The 20,922-nt window shown below is 32.1% G+C and overlaps 2 protein-coding genes across 3 annotated transcripts; both read right to left on the bottom strand.

The window, feature by feature from the left end:
- Positions 1 to 983: 983 nt before the first annotated feature.
- Positions 984 to 2,982, bottom strand: LOC140959915 (probable xyloglucan endotransglucosylase/hydrolase protein 32). Its single transcript, XM_073417970.1, has 4 exons — positions 2,662 to 2,982; positions 2,299 to 2,399; positions 1,992 to 2,212; positions 984 to 1,619 (listed from the first exon to the last, which is right to left on the bottom strand). The coding sequence occupies exons 1-4, from the start codon at positions 2,864 to 2,866 to the stop codon at positions 1,265 to 1,267; spliced, it is 882 nt and encodes a 293-aa protein (XP_073274071.1). The 5' UTR covers positions 2,867 to 2,982; the 3' UTR covers positions 984 to 1,264.
- Positions 2,983 to 8,793: 5,811 nt separating this feature from the next.
- LOC140960333 (lactoylglutathione lyase) lies at positions 8,794 to 12,589 on the bottom strand. 2 transcript variants are annotated; one of them, XM_073418567.1, is made up of 8 exons: positions 12,366 to 12,588; positions 11,874 to 11,935; positions 11,438 to 11,498; positions 11,183 to 11,262; positions 11,028 to 11,098; positions 10,289 to 10,378; positions 9,246 to 9,370; positions 8,794 to 9,073 (listed from the first exon to the last, which is right to left on the bottom strand). In XM_073418567.1, exons 1-7 carry the CDS (start codon positions 12,450 to 12,452, stop codon positions 9,267 to 9,269), a joined length of 555 nt encoding a protein of 184 aa, XP_073274668.1. In that variant the 5' UTR covers positions 12,453 to 12,588; the 3' UTR covers positions 8,794 to 9,073; positions 9,246 to 9,266. The 2 variants fall into 2 exon arrangements, with proteins under 2 accessions (XP_073274668.1, XP_073274670.1); XM_073418569.1 differs by lacking the exon at positions 10,289 to 10,378 and having other exon boundaries at positions 12,366 to 12,589.
- Between the last annotated feature and the right edge of the window lie 8,333 nt (positions 12,590 to 20,922).

Consider the following 20,922-nt stretch of genomic DNA (forward strand, 5'->3'; position numbering starts at 1 on the left):
TAGTTAGGTTAAAGAAAATTTAGATTAAGCCAATAAGATAAGGTCAATTGTCAATTAATAATAATAACTATTAAAAGCAACTTTGATTAATATTTTTTTAAAAAAATTTGGTCAAATACATAATTACAAAAAAAAGGTTAGACTAAGAATTTTCATAGAATTGGAAAAACTTTTGGTCTAAGACCATAGGTAATAGGGGTGGCTATTACCTAATGCAAATATTTAATTAAGCTCAAGCTTAGCATAGTCATATTTGACATAGATATGTGAGATTGTGTCAATGAAATATTTAATTAAATACTTTGAAAATAATTACATAATGCAAAGTGGAGAAGCAAACATCCAACGATTGTTAACATTAAAATTTTATAAATAAGAATTCAAAGTAGGATTTTTTTTCGATTATATATGAATTGTTTACTTTATGAGGCTTTTGGTTGGATTACGTTTTGTTAATAAAAATTCGAAGGCCTGTATTTCAATATATTTTTTAATTGATTATTATTAGTTATAAGTATCCCTAATAAATTTAAATTTAATTTAACATTGAATCCTTTTAAAAGTTTAGAAGGAAAAAAAAAAAAGAGTAACTTTTCGTGTTGCTAAATATTTTATCTAAACTAGCAATAAAGCATCCATGTGGTAAGGGTAAATTTAGACTTCCATTAAAATTACCAAATATAATTTTTCTAAGTGATTTACCCAATAATAATAATATAGTGGAAAAAATTGTCTAAATTCAATTTTTTATAGAATAATAATAATAATATAGTGGAAAAAATTGTCGATTCAAAATTATTGTAGAATATCTCGAGTCAAGATTTGTAAATGTGTCGTCAAGCTCAAAATCGAGTTCGAGTCATGGATTATTCACATAATTTTACCTAAATATAATATAAATTTTGACTCAAAAATATTTAAAGGGTGAAAATCACCAAAATTCTTGAATCCTTTCACTAAAATGTAGAGAGATATGGGAGATGTCGAAAACTTCAAACTTTATATTATCACTATAAATTTGGGCCAAAAGGAAGTTGGCTCACAAGTACATTCCTAAAACAAACATCGGGCCTTAACAAATGGTGAAAATGGGCCCATTGGATTCTAATTTGGGCCCTTTTCAGCACACTTAAGTCCTATAATTTCCACTACATATCACAAAACTTACAGCTCCAAATAGCATGAAAACAACAATACTCGCCACACAATTCAAGTAATTTTCTTCACCAATTGCCTAAAAATTAGGCCCAAAACCCTTAAAACTTCAACACTCAGGTGTGAGTCTATGGTCTCTTTGTGAGTCCTCACAATAGTCATAAAACTTGTACCTATTTTGGGCCCAACTCATGGCAGCATATTGTTGGCTGCTCAGCCCACCAGAACCGGAGGGCGAGGCGGTGATGAGGCGGCACGAGGCGGCCCCTTTGCAACCACTTATCTTGAAGTTATTGTACTTTCCGACGAAGGGTTGATAGTTGTAATCCGCTTTATACCGACCGTTTTCGGTGGCCCATGAAGAAGCATCCCATATGGATCCATACACATACATTGGCCTTAATGGAAAAGTGGCATCACTTTTCCTAGGATACCTTCTAATGGGCACATCATCCACAAAAAATCTGCATTTTTAACAGAAAAATTGTCTAAAAATCGTCTTATTTCTTACTTAATTTCTATACATATTCCGTTTAAATGACATAGAAAATCTAAAATCAATTGATGATCGATTAGACAATGACGGGAATGATTAAATATTCTTGAAAAGTTAAAGAGCTATCTAGTTGGCTGTTTTCTTGTGATGAGAATGACTGGTGACCATTATGCATGTCCTTTCATATTCTTTTTTTTTTTTATTTGAAGTCTTTCAATATATCATCTTTTTATCATGTAAGTTGATTATATGTTTATAAGTAGCATGTAAATACCAACAAAAATTATATAACATTTGATCAAATTTGTATAAGAAATTCTGGTTGGAGTGAAGTCGGTACATGATCTCTGATGGGTTCCAGAGAATGGCGTAGTTGTGGAAGGCTTTGGTGGGATCGAACCAAAGGTGAAATCTCACTTCTCTCCCTATGATATTGTTGCCATCCCCACTCCCTCTCATGTAAACATTTGTTTGCAACACATAAGGCTTGTCCAGCGTCGTTCCCAAGAACTCGATGTCGATTTCATCGTGATCCCCTGGATGGTCTTCATTGTTTGAAAGCTGCCATTTTCAACATTTAATCCACCAGTCAGAGATCATAAACAATTGATTATATATATAGATATATATGAATTGATCTCACGTACGTAGAAAGATGTGATAACTCCAGCCGTGTAACCAGGTTGAAGCTTGATTGCCGCACCGAAATAACCAGATGAATAAGAATCAAGTGATTTAAACCCACTTCCTGACATGAAAAATATAAATGTATCTATCACCTTGTTATAAAATGTTGGGAAATCATATATATTCCACCAAAAATTGTTGTGTATTATGAAAAAGTGAACTATCTACCATCAATATACATATATATTTGATATATATTATATACAAGATGGTGGTGACTGTATTATATATATTTAATATTTGCGATGTGAAATATCGAAAAAGCATAAAACCCGAGAAAGAAGAAGATATGTAAATAAGCTTTAGCTAGCTAGTATACGTACCTGAGCTCCTATCAAGCCAAACAGTGAGTGTGCCTTGGTCGAGACTTTGATGCTGAGGACTCCAGCGATTCCTGAACCCTTGGTCGAAACCGATCGATCCTATTTTAGCTGTGGGATAGTAGCCTGGAGAAGGTGGACCCTGTGCATTGCTACTTCTGATCAGCATGAAAACATAGCCGATCCACCCTAAAAGAAAGAGAGCCATCGGGGAAAAAATTAATTCCAAGGAATCTGTATTAAATTAATTGTTAGTGGAACTGATTTATTTACTAGTTTGAGAGAGTGGGGGGGTCGATTAAGGCTCGATCGGTTTGTGTATATTGTTAGTGTACGTAGGGGTGTGTGTCTATATATATATATATATATATATATATAGACACACACACACACACAGAGAGAGAGAGATTATGCATGTGGGCCCATTTGGGTTTTATTTTATTTTATTTTTTGAAAAACAAAGGACAAGTTATAAAATATTCACGGCCATTTTTACAGGAAGAAGGGGGGGGGGGGGTGTGCATAGTTTGGTTTTTGAATTTAATGTGATTTTTGTCATAATTTTGAATCGAGCTCAAAGTTGCTCGACTACGTTTAGAATTAAACAATTCTGAATGGGAAGATTAATTATACTATTTTGAGAACAAAATCTTTTCCGTTGAAATCGTTAAAGTGAGAAGTGTAAGATGGATAACGAATAACATCAACATTTTCAATGAAAAATTAAAATAGTCAAAAATCGAGAAATACATTGATTAAAACTAAATTTTCATAATTTATATGACCAAAATTACAGAGAAGCAAACACACAAGACCAAAAAATTCGAATCTCGATCTCTAATATTTACGCTGCTAGGCTAGCTAAACTGATACTCAAGGCAAAAATTTTTGTGAGACGGTCTCACATGTTGTATTTTGTGAGACGGATCTTTATTTGGATTATCCATGAAAAAGTATTGCTTTTATGCTAAGAGTATTACTTTTTATTGTGAATATTGGTAGGGTTGACCCGTCTCACATATTAAGACCCGTGAAACGGTCTCACATGAGACTCACTCGATACTCAAATATTGAAAATTTTTTGTGGTTGATACATCCTAATCAAAGCATGATATATTGGGCAGATTTTCAACTACTATAAATAGTATAGCCACGCTTTAAACAGTATATAAATCTTTCAATTTTATTTATTTATTTTTCTTTTAAATTTTCGTATTTGCTCATGAAAAAATATCGATTTTGTTTTGGTATACTGACTCTTAGAAGATGATTTAATAAATATGTGTGATTTATTTAAAAAAAAAAAAAACTGCGAAAATCTGCAGACAGCCCCTTTTCTTGATTATTGAATTCTCAATTAAATACTTACATCTCTGTTTTTTTCCCACTTGTTGACATTGTCATTGTGACAAATGGCCACATTTACTTGATTGCATCCTTCTACATTTATTTTCCCGTCCTAACTATTTTCCCCATTCGTTTGTCATCTCATTTATAATTTAATACCATTATATATTAATTTAAAAAAAAGACGTGACACAAAATCTTTACAAAATCAATTTCTATGCAAATTGATGTACGGATATACATACAGCAATGTAACAACGAATGAATGATTTGGTGGGCAATGACTTTCAAAATTCATGCATCCCTTAAGTATCATATATACTAGTTATTCTGCACACGCGGTGCGTGTGTACAATATTTTTTATAATTATCGAGAGACTAAAGTGAAATTTGGTAAATTATCGAAGGATTAAAGTGTTATTTGAATGGTTGAAATTTTAAAAAAAAAACAAAAGTTAANGCACTATTGAGGTCCAAAATATTGATTATGCTTGCAGAAGCCCAAGTCCATTAGAAGCTCTTAAAAATCTATAAATATAGGAGTTTCCGGATAATTCAAGGTATGCTCTCATTTTTATAAAAGTTATTTAGTTCTCTGAGTTTTCTTGGAACTGCTTACTGACTTGATCGTCGGAGTGTCTACGTCGGGAACCCTCCTGAAGCCCACTTAACGAGTGTTCATGACGCAGGTGACGTCCCACAAATTAACTGTATATTGTCTACGTGGATCCGTTTACCAGCAATGTGATATCATTTACAGGACAAGTGGACCAGTTTACTAACCAGTCAGATCTCCCGTCCGCAGTCTATGCGACCCATTTATTTTAGCTGCATATATATATATATATATATATATATGTATATATATGTATATGTATATGGAATGTCATAAAATTGTTGAATTTGAGACAAAATGGGTTTGGTTGGCGGCTTCTGTACATGAAATGGGGCCTATTTGCCGACACTCCCTAACTTTGCAATGTTTTGGGTCTTCTTATCCATGTTAATTAGACTTTGGACCTTCAAATATTAGCTAGGCTATTATTTCTACGCTTTAGTTTTCAATGTCGGGAAACTACGAGAAACCTGGCCTACACACACACATATATGACAAGAAAATTATATAATTCGAGATATTATTGTGATATGATTTTAATGAATAATTATGATATTATGTGAATATGCTTTCTCACCAGGAAAAAAAAAAAGAAGAAGAAAACGACATCATATATAATCAATTGTAAATGTTTTAAAAGAGTCATTTTGATCTATTTCTCATTTACTTTGGAGAAGTCAGATAGCAAATTAATGAAGGGCAAGTCTTACGTTCATGCACGGGCTCGCCACGACAAGCATGACAAAACAATAGTAATCTTATTTATGTTTCACCGAGTGTGTTACATCTGGTGTATCACGCCAGCACGATCTTTGGATCGATGTGAATCCACATGTTATGCTAGACTTGCAGATATAACATAGTCTCAACCCGATCTTATAAATTGTATCCTTTAGTATTTATATTAAAGGATCGAATTTCATATATAGTTTATTACATAAAATCAATTCATTTAGCTAATTTTAATTATTATTACAATATTTCTTATTTTGGTACATTTAGGTTAAGATAATAGATTTGAGTGTAACATATCTCAAGAGTTAGTTCAATGGAGGATGATTGTCAAAGTCAATATACACAACTTCTAAAACTTATTCTAAGCGATGTGAGACAACCAACAAGCTCACTCACACTCATTAATTAACAACTGGAGCATAAAGTTTACAAGACATTATCGGGTAACCTTTAAGGGTATTACAACACATAACGGGGTGACCTTTAAGCTACAAAATCTAGTTCAGAGAAGAGAATTGTTCAAGTCCATGTATATAATTCCCATATAAACGTATTACAATTGTAACACAGTATACTTATATAAGTCTGTATAGTTTACTCATATTAATGTGGATTTAAAAATTTTATAATTTTCTTTGAGGAAAAAAAAAAGATTCTTGGTCGACCTAGCCCAACAACGATCAAAGGACAAGAATTGAACTTTCTTGATAAAATTTTTTATAATAAAATTTTTCCTTATTCATATGAATGTAATGGAGGTTACAAATTCAGTTGATAAGTTTTTCAATTACTTTTTTTTTTAGAAACCCTACGGTCAAATATTGGTACAATACACTGTGTGTGACGCAAGATTAATCTCAAATTTATAACAAATAATATTAATTTAGATTAGTGAATAAGGAATTATATTAATAATCAATTCATTTCTCTAAAGTTGGGTAATCCATTTGAACTGTATCCAATCTATGAGATGAATTCTGCAGATTTGTAATACAACTTCAGTTTTACCGGTGAGAAAGTACTAAAATTAGTAAAAATTAAAATATATAAGATTATGGCTGAAATTTTACAATATAGAATATCAAAATCGAAAAAACAAACAAAAAAACATGTAAGACAAAAACCACTATTTTCCCATCTTTATAATTACATGTGTTTTAAATAGAGTTGGGATTTATTTAATATATGCATAGAAAAAAAAATTCAAACTCAATGAAACATCATTTATTATGCATATTTACATGACTAGTTATTAATTATGGAGTAGGTCTCTTGTGACGGTCTCACGAATTTTTATTTGTGAGATGGGTCAATCCTATCGATATTCACAAATAAAAAGTAATACTCTTAGCATAAAAAGTAATATTTTTCATGGATGAGCCAAATAAGATATCTGTCTCACAAAATACGACTCGTGAGACCGTCTCACACAAGTTTTTGCCTTAATTATGCCCCATAGGTGAACAAACACGAAGTTGGACAATAATGATAATAAACATATAAAATGTAATCTACATTTAAGTTTAATAATTCTACGTTACGAAAACAACTCACAGGTGACAATATACTTTTTTTTTTATGGTGTTGAACTATGAAGTGTTGAGAAATTTTAGCCATAAAACATGCATTATGTTAGGAAAAAAAAGATTTAATTGATGAGTATATGTTTAATTTATAGCCTAGTCTCCCGACTTTTTGTTTGACTAATTCTGGGAGATGATGATATTCTATGTGGTTCGATCTCTCAGATAAATCCAGATACCATCATAATTTATATACATTGGGGTGGATTCGAGAGCAGATCTTTTTTGAGACGAGTCAACCATGTTCATATTTACAATAAAAAATCATAATTTTAGTATAAAAATAATAATTTTTAATGAATGATCCAAATAAAATATATATCTCACAAAATTGATTCGTGAGACCGTTTCAAATGAGTTTATTTGTAATAATAATATGAATAAATGACTAAATCATAAAGGTTCCTAAATTCAAATATATCGTACAATGATTGTAGGTGACCAATGACCATTGTTAAATATGACCTAAAGTCGATAAACATTAATTACTAGATTAGGGTCGCATGCCCTACCGACAGTTTTATGATGTAACACTAAATTCCAAGCTTAGAAGTAATTTCTGTTTTTCAAAGACTAGGACACTCTGATATTTGAGAATATATAAAATTTTAATATTTGACGAGAAAATATAACATAAATTTCACACTTATCTGCCGTATGAAGTTGAAGAAAATATTTGATTTATATTTGTGAGTAGGTCTCTTGTAAGACAGTCTCACGAATCTTTATTTGTGAGACGGATCAACCCTACCGATATTCACAATAAAAAGTAATAGACTTTGCATAAAAAGTAATATTTTTTCATAGATGACCCAAATAAGAGATTCGACCCACGAAATTGATCCGTGAGACCGTCTCACAAGAGTTTTTGTGTATATTTGTTAGGGGCGATAATTTTTTCTATTAGGAACATGAAAGTATTTTTTTAGGTAAAAATATATTGTAAATTAGTGTATGAAAATATTTTAAAAATAATTATTAATTCTTTTTTTTACAAAATTTTGCAATATTATAAAAAAAATTCAAAATATTTTCTAAAAATTTTTGAAAACACTTTCCAGAAATCAGAAAATATAATTCGGGCTTCTACTTTTATCATCATCATCATGACTCCATTTAACTACTGATCCAAGTATTCTAACATTTTTCTGCCTTTATTTTTCTAAATATCCAACTAAGCTTATTTGTAAACAAAAAGATTCTCTGGCTAAACGACCCCATAAATTATCAAATCACCAATTTTTGACTATTTGTTTCTCTCTATATATGTGAATTATGGATATATATAGTAGTTTTCATATCACATATTTTGGAACTTAATTTTTATCGAATACTCCATGATGCATGTTTTTTTTATACATATAAAAATTAAACTGAATCACTGTTTCATAATATAATCATTAAATAAGTAATTTAATTGATATACTAAAAGCTCGATCTTAGGATGAAAGCCAAAATCATGAATTCGATTCCCATTGATTACAACAAGTCCAATTATTAAGAAGGAGATTGTTGAAATGCAATATTTATCCCTACTGGATTGAGCGATCGAACCCTGACGCTTGAGCTGTTATGCAGTTTAAAAGATTTAACTTACATCATCACCACCAACTATAGCTTTTAGTTAAACGACAAACGTTCGATTCTATATCATTACAACTTGAAAGTTTAAACTTCGGCTAAAAGCCAAATGAATATTCAGAATTAATGGGTTTATTTTGTTTTCTGGTACAAAATCTGTTGAACTAGGGATGATATTCTCCGGTTTTATAGAAGAAAGCATAAGCAAAAATATCCAATCAAACACAATCCAGCCCTACGATCTCTTTATTATATATCATTCGATTACCTATATTAAAGATAACATCTTTTTTATTCCAACAGTTGATCCAAGGATTCATGCATCCAAAATTACATGCCAAAGAATCCATTTATCTTTTTTATTCCAATAGTTGTTTCAAGGATTCATGCATCCAAGATTACATGCCAAAAGATACAAAAACATTCTCCAACAAATAGATTTCAGGCGACGAAACTCAGAGCACATGAAAACCTGTGATTATTTCAAGAAAACACGGATGGAGTATAAATAGCACCGACTCCCGGAGCCATCACAGAGCAATTGGGTGCACCCCTGTTAACCAAAAAAAAATGTAACGTATAAGCTTGCGCTAGTCTTAAAAATTTCGACAATGTTGGAAGGTGCTTGGAAAGAATTCAAAATTTACAATTGTGCATGCCAGATTCCCAGACTAGATCATGACTGTACAATTACAATATATATTAAAGAAAAATAAAATAGTTACCCGGAAATAGGTAGCAATGGATCAAACAGCAGCACTAGCAGTTGAATTTGCAATCGTGGTAGTGTCAAAGATTTCAATCCAGTAGCCATCTGGGTCCTTAATAAAAGCAATATCCTTCATTTTTCCTGAAACAAGCTCACAGGTGGCGCCATTTGTATGCAGAAAAGAAAGATGATTTGAACTCAGTTCAACAACTTCCAATGACTAAGCATGTATATAAATACACATACTACTATAATAACAATCCTAAATTGTTAAAATCCTTTTCCTTGTTGCTTAAACTTTCTGATGTATTCTGATTGTGATTGGCTTCTTTTACATCATTATAATATAATATTATAAAATTTCAAGACAGTCTTTCTCCAAGAAATTCACAATTACAAGACTTTATTCAACATCTCCCAATGAAATAACAGTGCATGCTTGAAAAACTCAAGTTCAGGTAATTTTTGTATGATTTCCAAAGTTTAAGGATTAGAATCAACCTAGTACTCAGAAAAATACTCCCCCCTATCCAGGCCTATTAAAGTTAATGCTAATTTCATAGCCCTGTGTGAATTAGGTGGTGTCACCCTTTTCCAGTTGAAGAAACATAATCACAGCTTGTACTTTGATTGCGACAGCAAACTTTGATGATGAAGAAGAACAGCACATTCGTACCAAAATGATACATATGATAATTGAAAACAGAATTTTCATTAACAAATCAAAAGAGAATTAGATACTCAAATATGAGAAGCCACCTCGTACAAGAAAAGGAAATTTAAGCATAATAAACTACCTCTATCTCATCTAAGGTTCTCAAGCTGATAAATTTGTCCATCTAGGCCAGAGATTGAGAGAGAGAGAGAGAGAGAGAGAGAGAGAGAGAGAGAGAGAGAGAGAAGCAAAAAACACCTTTTGATGCAATGATAGGACTTGTCAAATACCGAAAATTCAACATTAAGAAGCTAATATTGCGATAAGACGCATCATGTTATAGGTAATGCACAAATTGGTATAAAAATAACACTTTATTTCAAGTATTAAAAGGGATAAGCTACCATCATTGGGTTTCTTCACGAATTCCACTCCTAAGTTTTCAAATCTTTTGCAAGCCTCGTGCACATCATCGACGGTGATACCTATGTGTCCTGAAAGCATGATAAGGCATGATAGTGAAGGGAATCCAAACATGAACTAAATGGGGAAATTAATCATTTGTCCCTATGGGCAAAAAACAGATTCCCTTATTTACAGAGCTTGTTGAAACACAGGACCAGTTATTTTTTCCTGACTTAATTCAGTGTCAAACCTGTTAACAATTTTACCACGAGATGTAAATCGTGATTTAATATAAAGCAAACGAGTCTTTTTTTTCTTTTTATAGGCAAAACTGCACCTGAAAAAACATAAATGGTGAACAGGGTTCCCAACAAATACACTAATTCCAGCCACCACAAAAGAAGGTGGAATGCTGGTCCATGGGACCAAGAAGACAACATAATCAAGCTCACACCAGTCTGACAGTTCAAAACATTTTTGAACAACGTATCACATCTGATGCACTAGGGTCCAAGAGAATACAAGCATCCAAAATTAGCTAGATAACATAAAGAATTCGCAGATTTGAGAGTTTCACTGTAAGAGTTTATTATTGAAAAATTGTGTTTAATAACTCTCTTATATCTTTCACCACTTATGCAAACTTCGCAAGCCTATGAACAAAAGAGTCAAGACTTTATAAGAGATATAAAATGGCACACAAACTATAGAATGTTACAGGTAATGTGTTCCCCTCACCAAAACCACGAGGTTCTGAGTTCCCATTGTGATAACCCTTGAAATCCGGATCAGATTCAGTACCCCAGTTACTGTGTGAAAAGTCCGATACTTTAGTATGATAAAAGATTTCATAAGAGGGGTACACTGTAGCGTGAAGAGAGGCTAAGTCTTACTGAGTGAGCTCAAGAACAGCTTTCTGACCAAATGTCCAAGACGTGCGCTCAACGGGATCAGTGGGAGCCAATGATGTATCCTAAACCATCCATTCATTGTTATATTAGAGTTAGATGCCCTAAAAGATCATCATCTCCAAATACCAAGATGCATTCACATAGTGAGCACCCACAAATTCATGAAAAAACCACAGCATTTTGAAGCAGAGAGTGAGAACTAGAAAAGCCTACCATAACAAAGTCCAGATATTATACCTGGTATCCCAAAAAGTACAAAGTAAACTTCATCTCCGGAAAATCCAATCTCTTAAGCAACCTGACATCAGTCAAAGGGCCCAAAAGAATGAATCCCGTTTCTCTTTCCAATCAAAATTTTGAAGAAGGGAAATGTAGATCAGGAGCAGGCTAAGTTAATAAGATCGGTTGAACCAAAACCATCCTTACATAGTAAAAAATGCATCGTCGTCGAAGATACAATTATCAAATACTGATAATTAATAATCCACATACTCGCCCATGAAAGAAAAACTCTGGATAGGATTCCCTTAACAATACCACAAAGATTGTCGAGCCACTAGAAAAAAGAGTAAAAACTGAACCATCTTTCGAAAACCCAATTAATTTTTCGTATCATGATGCAAGAAAATAAATTCTATGTGACAATCACACAAGGAAATTTTTGAACACTTACGACATTCCCATTATCCGAGAGTAGAAATCAAGACTAACTTTGGGATCCTTCGTCCGAAGCATCTGAAGGAAACGATACACTTCAAGTAAACAGAAGTATCAAATGCATAAATTAAAGTATCATCAGTGTTGGTTTAAACCACTTTCTCTAAAGTTCAAGTTTACATGAGATTGCTCCACCATAATGTTTACAATTTACACTGTCACAAGTCACCCCCGTAGGCACCACTTTTTTTCTTTTCCATTCTTTAAAATGTGAATTTACATTTGAGCATGCATTATGCATTTAGCTCTCTAACTGTATCACAGAATCTTTTGAATTGATTTCTTCACTCAGATGTAGTGCAGGACCAATCTAACTGCCTACATTAAAAACATAACATTCAATTCGTGGCGGCAGCAGTACACACCAAGACTCGTGGCCACTCAATCCTAACATTGTAAAAGAACAAATTCCACAATAAGAATAATAATGGATTACTGGGGAGCTTACAGTTTGTTGCAAGAAATACCCTTTGGTGGCCTCATCAATAGAAGCGTGGAGCCCAGGATTATTGGAAGCTGATTCTTTAGATGCCATAGCTGATTTGAACAAAGTTGAGAGAAGAGGAAGAAAGAAAAAGGTCAAATCAACGATTCTTCCAGAGAGTTGCTTCCGTGTCCTTTCTGGGAAATCTTGGGCTGTGTGAGATACCGAGCCCAACTTTCGGTTGGGTTGGGTTGGGTTGGGTTGGGCTGGGTTTCTAAATTTAAGTCTTAAGCCGAAAACCACAATGACGATCTCAAATGAGGGAAAATATATATATATATATATGTGAAAAAAAAATTTATTTAGATCAAAACCCACTGAACTTTTCTTTTGGTCTGGTTCGGATCTATTTGGCAACTAAATTAGGTTCGTCTTTGGTTTTCAAAAATAACAAAACCGAAACTAATGGAAATTTGAGAAAATAACGTGAACGATGAATCAAACAGTCAATTCAATAGCCAAAGATCCCTCGACGGCTCCAAGACAAATATGGTATTCAGTTCAAATATCATTTGTATGAGTAGTAGTTAGTAGTGTTTTCATGATCAGATCGGTGATCGAACCAATCAATCTTAAAAAAATTGTTCAATCGATCGGACCTATTCAAGCAAACGATCGGATAAAAAAACTGTTATATCATATAAAATAATAATATAATATTCTAAATATCTTAAATTGTATAATAATAATAATAATAATAATATTTATTAAATTTTAAAATCTAAACGATGTATATATAAAAAATATAATATTATATATATTTTTAGACAAAAAAATCAAAATAATCTTTAATATTATTAAAATAATATTTTTGATAAAATTCAAATCTAAATAATGATATATATAATTAAAAATAAAATTTTAAATATAAAAAATAAATTTTTTTGAACGAGTATAAGAAAATAATCAAATCATGAAAAAAATTAAAAAATTTTAAAAGATGAATAGGTGGGATCGGTTTTTAACCGGCTCAAGACCGGATAATTTTTTCCAAACCTGATGGAAAATCCGATGTGAGGCCCGGGGTCGAAGAGGGCGGGGGGTGATCGTCGGTGCCATGAGGTTGCACGGACAATGAGCGGCTCCTGGCAGGCTTCTAGGCGGAGGGAACATGAAAAAACCGATCTTACACCGGAAGGAGAGGGATTCCGAGACTGTTCAATGTAATGGACTGTACAGTTGAAGAGGGCTTAAAAGATTTGATATGCACTACTCATATCACGAAGGTGCATCTTTTTTCCGGTAGCTCATCACATAAGAACTCCAAAGTTAAGCGTGCTTGAATTGGGGCAATTCTGGGATGGGTGACCTCCTGGGAAGTTTCCTAGGGTGCGTGTGAGTGAGGATATAAGCATGCTGGAAAGACTCGTCTTGGTACAGTGAGGACAGTCGTCGAATCTGAGGGCGTTACAGTTGGTATCAGAGCCGACCTCTCCTAGTACGGTGTGGGTTCGGGGACGAACCAAGCGGAAGCTGGTGGGTATGTGAGGCTCGGGGCCGAAGAGGGCGGGCGGTGATTGCCGGTGCCATGAGGTTGCACGGACAATGAGCGGCTCCTGGCAGGCTTCTAGGCGGAGGGAACATGAATGAACCGATCTTACACCGGAAGGAGAGGGATTCCGAGACTGTTCAATGTAATGGATTGTACAGTTGAAGAGGGCTTAAAAGATTTGATATGCACTACTCATACCACGAAAGTGCATTTTCTTTTCAGTAGCTCATCACATAAGAACTCCAAAGTTAAGCGTGCTTGAATTAGGGCAATTCTGGGATGGGTGACCTCCTGGGAAGTTTCCTAGGGTGAGTGTGAGTGAGGACATAAGCACGCTGGAAAGACTCGTCTTGGTACAGTGAGCACAGTCGTCGAATCTGAGGGCGTTACATCCGATACCTGATCGAATGGAAGAGGATATGAAGATGATTTTTTACCCGATTAAATAAATAAGTTATTGGGTATGATTTTTCGACTATGATGTTAATTATAATATGTTTTGTTCAATGATATTAGTTGAATGGAATGAATAAAATTATAATTATAGAGTTAATTTCATTTTTTTAGAATAATGTTGGATAAATTATTTATAATATTTTGTTATTTATTTTATAATGTTTAATTTGTTAGTTTTTATATTTAATTTGTGTTCCTTATTGTTCAATTTAATAAATATACATAGCTTACTCAAAATAATTCAAATGTGATAAAATACAATTATATGTGATAATAAGATATTTGGGTATAATATGTATATTCAATCATCCTGACATATATGAGTATAAAGATGAAATTGAATATTCTATAAGGATGAAGATGATATGATGATAAATTTAATAAATGAGGATGAAGATGGATGATATGAAATTATATTTAAACTCGAATTATTGTCATTTCTAGTAAAAACGGTTATTAAACTAGGTCCGAATAAAATTGGTGACCTGTTCCTGCTCAAATTGGTCACCTTAATTTATTTTATATATTTAGAAAAGGCAATCCAATAAATTATAAAAATAAAATTTATTATCCAAAAATATCCCAAATACGTGTACCATCATCCCACTATTCCTTGGGGATGACTTTTTATTTCCTTGATAAATCGGATATCGACAGATCGCTACCCAAAGCTAACTAATTAATTGTATGATTTGAACATATATATATAGAGAGAGGAAAACAAAGTTTGAAATGTATTACACTATTTTTGGATGAGACGTGATTCATTTTCTAAACCAAAAAAAAGAGTCCAAATTCATTTTATTTTGTTGATTAAATCGAATTTTATATATTGTTTTTCTTCTATTTTTTTTCTTTTGGAGTCTAAAAGCTAATCTCTGAGAATATTTCTATTACCATAAATCTAAGTTTTGACGATTAACAAAATAATAACATTGATATTTTTTTTTCTTTTGGAGTCTAAAAGCTAATCTCTAAGATATTTCTATTACCATAAATCTAAGTTTTGACGATTAACAAAATAATAACATTGAGTTGTTTCAGGTCTAGACATTCCTTAATTGTTTTTTCAGGTTTTCAAATCGATGGTTCAGTTCAAGCCCTTCAGACAAGTGCATTAGAAGATCAAGCTAGTTTTTGGCAAGAATTCCAGCTGCACAATGTCTGAACTCTAGCTGCAAGATATTATCTGTCAAACCGACTAGCAGTACACATGTTCAATGCGTTGGAGATCCAATCGCATTGTCACCGGTCAGAAATTAGTTATTTCAAATAGGATACTAGAAGTCAAGTCGTTTAGCTGCACTATTTAAAATGATTACACAAGTATCATATCAACTCCTGAATGACAAAAAGTTACCTATTTCTAGCACACTTAATCTTTCGATACCAAGCTACTCACTTGGAACGTCTTATTAGTTTATATAAGTTCATCAAGGATAATTTTGTGCTACACAAACAACTCAAGCTGTCAAACCGGCCGTTGGGTTTTTGTATTGTTCTCTGGTAAACTGAAGGTTCTTAAACATCCAGATTTGTAAAGTGATATTAAGAGTTTTAGTCTAAGTAGTGATAAGTCATAACTGAAGTGAGTTGTTGCAATATGTTGTAAAACTATAAACTTTTAGTGGAAACCGTCCTAAGTGAAAGAATGAGTTACGTAAGAGTTTTATCTTCGAACATCCATAAAAATACATGTGTTATTTTAGTAGGCACTTCACATCCTTGCAAATCATATTTCAAACTATTTCTCGTTAAATTGTCAAATATAGTTCATCACTATTCAAGCTGGACCGTTCCGCACTTACTCACTTTTTAGTGGTCCAACTAATCTAGTCGTTCAATAATATTTCTTAACAATAGAAAAAATGTTATAAAATTTAGAATATTTTATAAGAATTTATTATCTATATCTAAACTCTAATATGATCCCAATATTATTATGCCTAATTAGAAATAATTCTTCTGACAGATGACAATATTTAATTTTTGATTGAAAAACTTAATGGTAATCCACGATTTTTGTTTGTTTCTTTCATTAAATCCATGAACCTTTCACCCAATCTAAGTTGTAATAATCATCGTTTACCAATATATATACTATATTATTAAATTTAATATCTCATACTAACTAACTTTAATATGTCAATATGACACAAAATTTTTTTTACAATTTTATCCTCATAATATTAGCTAATTTTATTGGTACGAGTTTTTAATAGTTTTTGTACATCTCTCTATCTTATTCTGATTTTTTCTCCAACTTATCTCTAATTTATCTAAAAGTTCAAACTATCTTAATAAATCTTATCTAATCATCAATATAAGTATTATATCATAATAAATAATATATATTTTTGCATAAAAATTATGAAACACAAAAAAATTAATGCATACCACATAACACTAGTAGTATGTTGACTTCTCTACACTTGCAACTTTTTATTTTTAAATTAAAATAAAATTATTGTGCTGGATTTGATAAAAGTAATTTTAGAATTTGTCACACATATATTTGCAAAATAAATAATACGTGCATTTCAAATAAAACTCTGAATTATAATTTATTATTATCTTTTAGATTCCGTCAACAACCAATTTTCATATCATAATCATAATTAAATAACATATATGGTATTATACTCAATATTCAATCATTTTATTCACGTATCTTTGGAAAAATATCTTGTACCCATGTCGATCATTTTTTATGACGTGAAAATCTGTATTCGCTATTTTTCTGTGCGCACTAAGTAAACTTTCGGGCTAACGCAATAACTTGCAAACCATGTTAATCAGGTAAATCACAATGAACAAGCTTTGCACAAAAGATTCGCTCAAGAAGGTTGACGGAACATGTGCTCGGCACCTTAGGGGTGCTTTCAACACAATAAATCAATGAGCTGCAATAGCTCGTGTTCTAAGAATGTATACATCGATTAATTAAATCAAGTTTGATATTAAACCAAGCGGAAAACCCTTGAAATAATCCTTCGTTAAGAAAACTGATATGTTTTATATACTGTGCAACTGAAGAACTGAATTTACGGGAAAATCAGTTAGAGCTTATATCAGTTCAGTTATGGACAGAACTGAACTGATATCAGCTGAACTGATCAAATCAGTTAAGAACAAAACAAGCAGTTCAACAATTAAAATAGACATGATATGTTTATAGATGTTCGGAGACTTCAAATGCTCCTACGTCACCCCTTCTACCTCCACGGGTAGGATACACTAGAAGACTTAGATTTATACAACACCTTGTACAAATCCTACACAGCTTAGGACTTACCCACTGCCTAACTGAACTCCTAGTATAGACTGAAGGCAGCACCTTCCAGCCAACACTTCTTTAACGTCTATGCGTCAAAGACTACATACACAAGTTTATTGTCTTTGTGCAAGGCTGTAATTTGGGTGGTGGTGGTGTGTGTGTGTGTGTGAGAACTGAACAATGAACACTATCCGAAAGTATTCTCACACACTGAGGGAAATAAGCTTATAATCTAAGCTGATATAACTTTGAAGTGTTCCCTCACACCTGGGCTGATTACTTCTTGTAAGCTGATACGCGATATGCGTGCCCTTCTTCTTTGTTGTATTCTCTCTTTTTGCCACACTGTGTATATCATTGTTGCTGAGTCTTCACTGATCTTCTATTTATAGGCGTAAAGCTTGATCGTACAGTGAGACTCAATTATTGTATCCGTTGCATTTTGAATTTGTTCTTTGGAATCCATTCCGGAACTTTTGGCTTTAAGCTTCTGATGCAACGTTCATAATTGTACTGTGATAGTACAATTGCTTTTGTACCTTTGCGCACAGCTGTAATCCATTAAGTAAGCTTGTCGTGATCTGCAACTGATTGCTCCTAACTGATGTTCTGAACTGGTTCTTCAAACTGATCAGCAACTGGTCTGTTAAGTGATCTAGTGAAATCAGTTGACTCGTCAGCTGAACTGATTTCACTGTTTCAGTTACCTGGTTAGTTGGGCTTTTCATTAGTTGAACTCTTCATCAGCTGGCCGGACTTCTGAAGATCTTCTGTTGAACTACCTATCAGTTTGGACATTCAGTTGAGCTGGTTGCGATGCATCAGTTGAACTGGTTCAGTTCGTTCGATCAGTTGGTTCTTTCAGTTAGCATCTCCGATAGCTTTAGTTTTGGCTCGTAAACTGATCATTTCAGTTTCAGCCATCTGCGCACTAAGGTAGGTTATTAGAAACAAAATAACAAGTTTTGTTAACATCTAAATTAAGCAAAGATTGTGAACTTGAAAAGTTCCAACAAAGGTGTTGACAGATGGAATAGAACTCATGACTATTGACCAAACATTCATATATTTTATTAACTCAAACATCTGTTGGATGCCATGTCGACCATTTAGATTGTATATAGCACGTTGATCATACAATCAAATGTAAAAACTATTTTTAAGTATTTATTGATTACTTTATATTTAAAACTAGTATTTCACCATTGTGATTAATGTTATTTTATGTAATTAATGATTAAGATTAGTAAGTATTAGTGTTTGAATAAATATTTAAAATTATTGATATAATATAATGAATATATTTAAATTTAAAATATTATTATATAAAAATGTTTATATCATTTGAGATAAAGTTCAAATGAGAATAACAATATTCTAACGTTAAATCGATTTTTTTTCTTGGCGATTGAAACTCTTACTAATAAAATGAATAGAAAAAATATTTTAAAAATCATATATTATTTATAAAAATTTTAAATAAATATTTTTCAAAAAATCAATTTTTTTTATCATTTATTAGATGAGTAAATTTGGATTAAAATTTTTATTGATTTTTAAGATATATTAAAAATATTTATATTAAATTTCTAATTAAGATACATAATAAGAACAACGACAACAACAATAATAGTAGTAATAGTAATAGTAATTTTCTGACAATCAATAGACCCAAAATTCACGACGACACTCTATTAAAAAGTTAAAAATGTAATATTATTTTAAAAATTATATTTTATTTAATGTGATGGAGAGTAATCAGAATTAAATATATAAAAAATAACATGAAAAGAAGTTGGAAAAATTCATATTTAATTACATATTTATATTTCAAGGCACATCAAATTCAAATTTGAATTAAAAAAATTGAAAAGAATTCATATTTAATTAATGTTGGATCTTAATTTTGGTGATAACAAATAATACTTATTGTATTAGATCAAGCTGTACTTGCAATGTATTACAAGTACTCGACAACCCACTAAAAATTCAGAAGTAGTCGTTCAACCGGTCTCAAGATGCAAAGCTATCCAACGTTTTATCATCAACAATGTGTTTGATCTACTCAACCACTCAAGTGTTCAAGTCTGTAGCATAAAGATACTTGAACGTTCACCATATCGAAGTACATCTATAAACGGTTGAGTAAAGTCATCTTCAGATACAAGTCACATCTCTTACAAGTATATCACTTACTTTATCAGAAAAGTTGGTAGACCAATCATACATGCAAACATAATATCAGAAGATCATATCGTTTTCCTAAAAAATCTACGCTCAGAGCTAATTACTTTTTGTTGTCAGTGGTCGTTTCTTATCATATTTGATAAATGTCAAGTTGCTTATTAATTGAAGTGTATGATAAATCAACCCGACGACGACAGTAGTGCTTTTGAATTGATACTCATTTAATGAACTACAATCAAATGTTGAGCGGGAAGATTCAAGAAGTAATATAAATAAAAAATGCCAAGAAGAGTTTCGAGGACTTAAACTTTAACAATTACGAGATTTTACACATTCGAAGAATTATCTGGAAAAGATTTCCGACACTCATAACTCTGATATCAATGACTGCTCATCAGCCCTCACATCAAATATCATTTATCACATAATCAAGGATTATCATGAGCTTCTGTCAAACTACTCGACTGTTTCTGTCTAGAATGTTTGAAGAGTTGTTCGATAGTTTGAATACAAAGATTCGCTTCTTTACTTCAATTATGTTGTATTGGTTGTTAGACTGTGTATCTCAATCGTTTAAGTTAACTATGATTTTCGACTTAGGCAGTGGATAAGTCTTAAGATTGAATCGGGTTGTTACAAAGAATTGTACAACCAAAATATTCTATTGAAATCCTTCTTAAATGGAAGAAAGAGTGACGTAAAATCTTGAGTTTCCGAACATCCATAAGATTCTTGTGTCATTTCCTTTACTGCATTTACTTATCTTGTTTATTTGCTATATTTGAGTATATAATATTCATAAGAATCATCAGACTGTTTTCCGCACTATTTTTAGTCCTACTGTTTCTTAAGAGTTGAAAAATCAGGTCTTATATAGATAACCCTATCAATGCCGGTCGCGTTATATGGTAGTGTTATAGAGAAATTTTTTAAATTGTTTATTCACCCCTCTAAACACATTATGATCCTAACAAGTGGTATCAGAGCATGTTTTTCTCAACTCCTGACATACATATACTCAAATGACATCTTTCAACAAGATTCCAATGTATTCTAAAGAAGATTATGACGATTGAAAAATTCATATGCATACACATTTATCTGCATAG

This window comes from Primulina huaijiensis, chromosome 15 (genome assembly GCF_012295235.1).
Source record: "Primulina huaijiensis isolate GDHJ02 chromosome 15, ASM1229523v2, whole genome shotgun sequence".
In the NCBI taxonomy this organism is placed as follows: Eukaryota; Viridiplantae; Streptophyta; class Magnoliopsida; order Lamiales; family Gesneriaceae; genus Primulina; species Primulina huaijiensis.

Excerpts from the sequence above, each read along its gene's own strand:
- LOC140960333 (XM_073418567.1), bottom strand. The coding sequence starts at position 12,452 with ATGGCATCTAAAGAATCAGCTTCCAATAATCCTGGGCTCCACGCTTCT. Across the intron at positions 11,499-11,873 it reads TCTCGGATAATGGGAATGTC|GTTGCTTAAGAGATTGGATT; the intron begins GTAAGTGTTCAA and ends GACTGATGTCAG. Across the intron at positions 10,379-11,027 it reads CTCAGAACCTCGTGGTTTTG|GACACATAGGTATCACCGTC; the intron begins GTGAGGGGAACA and ends TCATGCTTTCAG.
- LOC140959915 (XM_073417970.1), bottom strand. The coding sequence starts at position 2,866 with ATGGCTCTCTTTCTTTTAGGGTGGATCGGCTATGTTTTCATGCTGATC. Across the intron at positions 2,213-2,298 it reads GAGTTATCACATCTTTCTAC|CTTTCAAACAATGAAGACCA; the intron begins GTACGTGAGATC and ends TGAAAATGGCAG. Across the intron at positions 1,620-1,991 it reads TGGAACCCATCAGAGATCAT|ATTTTTTGTGGATGATGTGC; the intron begins GTACCGACTTCA and ends TTAAAAATGCAG.